This window comes from Microtus ochrogaster, unplaced genomic scaffold, assembly GCF_000317375.1.
Source record: "Microtus ochrogaster isolate Prairie Vole_2 unplaced genomic scaffold, MicOch1.0 UNK14, whole genome shotgun sequence".
Lineage (NCBI taxonomy): Eukaryota > Metazoa > Chordata > Mammalia > Rodentia > Cricetidae > Microtus > Microtus ochrogaster.
Window position 1 is genome coordinate 1,889,678 of NW_004949112.1, and position 4,207 is coordinate 1,893,884.

The following is a 4,207-nucleotide window of genomic DNA, read 5'->3' on the forward strand; positions in this document are numbered from 1 at the left end:
AATAAAATCAGAGAGTCAGGAGCTCTTGTGTAAGTCTCTGATGTTACTTCTCTTGGTACCCTCCACCTGTCGTTAAGAACCCATTTAAATTCTACTGATTAGTCTGTGTTTTATTATTTCTATATTTTTTTATTCTACACTAGGGTGAATTTTGTCCCAGAATTACAGATACCATATATTTTTCTAACAAAGTTTTAATCCCAACATATATCTATGTGACTGATATTAGTGTTTGCCCTGTTTTATTGAAAAAAAACTGAAGGTAAATTAATGTAAAATTCTCAAAGCCCCCTAGCTAGGAAATGGAAAAGATAAGATGCAAGTTTTGATCTGACTTCATTATGTTGCTTACTAGCAATTACATTTATTAATTTTCTTGCTTCTTGTTTCAAATAAGGCATTAGTGATTAATGTTTTTCTCTAGCACTCTTTGTAAACACAGCTGATCTTTGCTTTATATTTAATCTTTGTTGTCATCAGAACTTGTTGGTGTCTAGCCCCATTTTTCCCAAGTTTGGCATTTTTATTTTGTTTGTTGCAATTTATAAATCTTCAGCAGTGTTGGAGAATATCGTATCAGCAATCTTGAAATCAAATCTACTTCATAGTTATTATAATAATCTAAGCAGTTACTTAAACATGTCTTATCTTATTTTATGCTGTTTCACACCTGGGTAAGATGGTGAAGAATTCCTTAAGATTCCCAGGAAAACAATTAGGCTATGTTATATGAATACAGTTTCAAAGCAATTAGCCAAAACTCAAAAATGTCAATCATGCCCTTCTTCTTTCCCTGAAACCAAGTCCCCAAAGTGGTTTGAATAACTTTTCAATTAATCTGTTTGTTGATTTTTCTTTGTATAGGCAGTTCAATAGTCAAACATTATTTTCCTTTTCATATCTCTTATTAATTAAAAAAGATACTTTCTTTTTTGAATCCAATACCTAGGTTGTCAAGACTGCATTCTTTCATTTTCCTAGACATAATTACAAAGAGAAACAAAGCAATCACATGCAAATTACATTCAATCCCTTTGAGTCATAACAAACACATCAGTATTTTACATCTAAGGACAAGTTCAGACCCCAGAGACAGTTACAAAGATTTTGTTTCTCATGCATTTAGGCAAATGCCCTATACATTTAAACCGCTTTATAGGTAGACTTTTGGGGAAAGTCATGGAATTATTTTTCTTTTAGTTATTATTAAGATAATTAACATGAATGATATATATATATATTTGAGACAGTGTTTCTCTGTAGCTTTGGTGCCTGTCCTGGAACTCACTCTGTAGACCAGGCTGGTCTTAAACTCACAGAGAACCACCTGCTTCTACCTCCCGAGTGCTGGAATTAAAGGTGTGCGCCACCGCTGCCCAGCTAAATAAATATTTTTTAAAAAGAAGAGGCATATGTCTTTAACCCCAGCACTCAAGACAGTCAGAGCTCTGTGAGTTTGAGGCCAGCCTGGTCTACAGAGCAAGTTCCAGGACATCAAGGGCTACAACAGAGAAACCCTGTGTCAGATAAACAATGCATAGCCAAAGCAACAACAAGACAACTCATTGTTGGGGCGTGCATGCCACACCACGGCTGTGGAGGTCAGAGGACGTCTCTGTGGACTCGTTTCATTCCTCCCACCTTCACATGGGATCTGAAGAATGAGCTTGGGTCACCAGACTTGTGCAACAGGGATTTTACCCATTGAGCCATCTCTTAGGTCTGAGAAAGACCTGTCAAGAGAAGAGCTATGAGCTGGGTCAACTGAAGCTGGGCGTGGCTGACGCCCTGGCTCCACCACCATACTGCAAAAAAAAGGAAGGGTCCAGAGAAGAAGTGTGGGGTGCAGGTGGGTCAGGAATGCGGGCAAAGGCAGGTGCCAACCTCAGTCCTCATCCACAGGAGCAGGACTGGGGTCGATCTGCCCCTGCCGGGTCCATCCCTCCTCCATTTCCTGGAGAGCTCGATGGCTCAGATGAAGAGGAGGCCGAGGGGATGTTTGGAGCTGAGTTGCTGTCCCCCAGTGGGCAAGCTGACGTGCAGACGCTGGCCATCATGCTTCAAGAGCAGTTGGAAGCCATCAACAAGGAGATCAAGTGAGTCCCGTGCCAAGTGTGCTGTGTCTTGCCCAGTTTGTCTCCACAGCCCCGATGCTCCCTAGAGTCTGCCCCACCCCTTTCTCTAAGCCTGACTGCTCTCCCATTTCTGTCAAGTGGTTCTCCCAGACAATATTCCATACCCAGGAACCACCCCATCATCTGCGTCAGTGTTCCTGAGCCAGGACGCACACGGGAATGGGCGCAAAGCACCAACCTTCAGCTCAGGGCAGGAGAAATCTTCAGATGGCCACAGCTCCATATGACTGTGTCCTAGAACCTCCTGATACAGCAGGAATCTCAACACACGGTCCCAACAATAGCAAACCCACCCACAGATCCTACCCTCACACAGCAATCCAGAACCTCAGCTGGGCTGGGAGTTTAGGTCCCTTGGTAGACCATTTCCTAAGCATCTGCAAGCCCTCAGTTCCATCCCTAAGATGGAAAAGCAAAGAAAGAAGAAAGGGAAAGAAATAGAAAGGAGGGAAGGAAGGAAGAGAGCTAGGAAATAAATAGAAAGAAAGAAAGAAAGAAAGAAAGAAAGAAAGAAAGAAAGAAAGAAAGAAAGAAAGAAAGAAAGAAAGATTGAAGCCAGGCTGTGGTGGCACATGCCTCTAATTCCACATTCAGGGGAATTCACTGCAGAGGCAGGTGGATCTCTCTGAGTTCAAGGACAGTCTGGTCTACAAAGCAAGTTTCAGGACAGCCAGAGAAACAGAGAAACCCTGTCTCAAAAAACAAAAAAGAAACAAAAGATTGAAAGGAAAGAAAGGTTTGGGAAGATGGCTCATTGGTTAATGTATTTGCCACGCTTGAGGACTGGAGTTCAGGTCCCTCGGAACACATATAAATGCCATGCAGGCTAGGTGACTCATTTGAAATTTCAGCCTCTGAAGACAGAGATGAGCTCCTCCAAGGAAGCCAGCTACTAAGACTAGCCATATCAACAAGATATGTTTGGCTGAGAGATGCTGGCTTAGTGAATAAGTAGAAGAGTGACCTTTGGTGAGTCTGGCCTTCAACCTCAGGTCTCTCTGTATGCATTCACATCCACACACTGTGCCCACACACATGCAAAAGCACACACACACATGCGTGCCACATAGACGCACACGCATATGTGCACACACATGCAAAAGCATGCATGCATGCCACACAAATGCACACGCACACGTGTGCACACACATGCAAAAGCACGCACACACATGCGTGCCACACAGACGCACACACATGTGTGAACACACATGCAAAAGCATGCACGCACACATGCATGCCACACAAACGCATGTGCACACACGTGCACATACTCATGCAAAACCATGCATACATACATGCATGCCAAAAGACACGCACACGTGTGTGCACATACACAATGCAAAGCATGCACGCACATATGCGTGCCACACAGATGCACACACGTGTGTACACACACATGCAAAAGCATGCATGCACACATGCGTGCCACACAGATGCACACACATGTGTGTACACACATGCAAAAGCATGCATACACACATACATGCCACACAGACACACACACACACACACACATGGAAAGAGAGAAATGAAAGACTGAATCCAACTCTACACCTACCAAGAGTTTCCAGCTGACAGCAGCGTTTTCAGGAAGCCTCGCAGATTCTCCAGACAGTGCCTGCTTTGACGATTCTGTAGTCACACATTCTTCCTGTCTCCCAGGAAATGAGATTAACACAATCACATTCTAACTCAGACATTATTCATCTGTGCTCCCAAACTGAATGGATTCATTACCTTCTACACCTACTTTGATTGACCTTGATTTCACCCCGATTTTAGCATTTTGCTCTAGCAGTTCTTGGGACACTGTCTCTTTCCTGTAGTGATATTATCTTTAAAATTATAATTTGTAGTATTGGGGATTGAATCCAGGACCTTGTGTATGCCAAGTGAGGCCTCTAGTGCTAAGTCACACCCCAGCACCTCACTGGGGGATTCTAGGCAGGGGCTCTACCACTGAGCTACACTCCAGCCCCTCACTGGGGGATTCTAGGCAGGGCTCTACCACTGAGCCATACCCCAACCCCTCACTGGGGGGGGGGATTCTAGGCAGGGGCTCTACCACTGAG

The 4,207-nt window shown here is 43.8% G+C and overlaps 1 protein-coding gene across 4 annotated transcripts in view; it reads left to right on the forward strand.

Annotated features, from left to right (window-relative positions):
* Positions 1-4,207, forward strand: part of Ppfia3 (PTPRF interacting protein alpha 3) — a 30,512-nt gene that overhangs the window by 14,976 nt on the left and 11,329 nt on the right. For all 4 annotated transcript variants that reach the window (XM_026789053.1, XM_026789054.1, XM_013353665.2 and 1 more), the window contains exon 15: positions 1,909-2,096. In XM_026789053.1, coding sequence (XP_026644854.1) covers positions 1,909-2,096 — 188 coding nt within the window. The remainder of the gene's footprint in view (positions 1-1,908; positions 2,097-4,207) is intronic.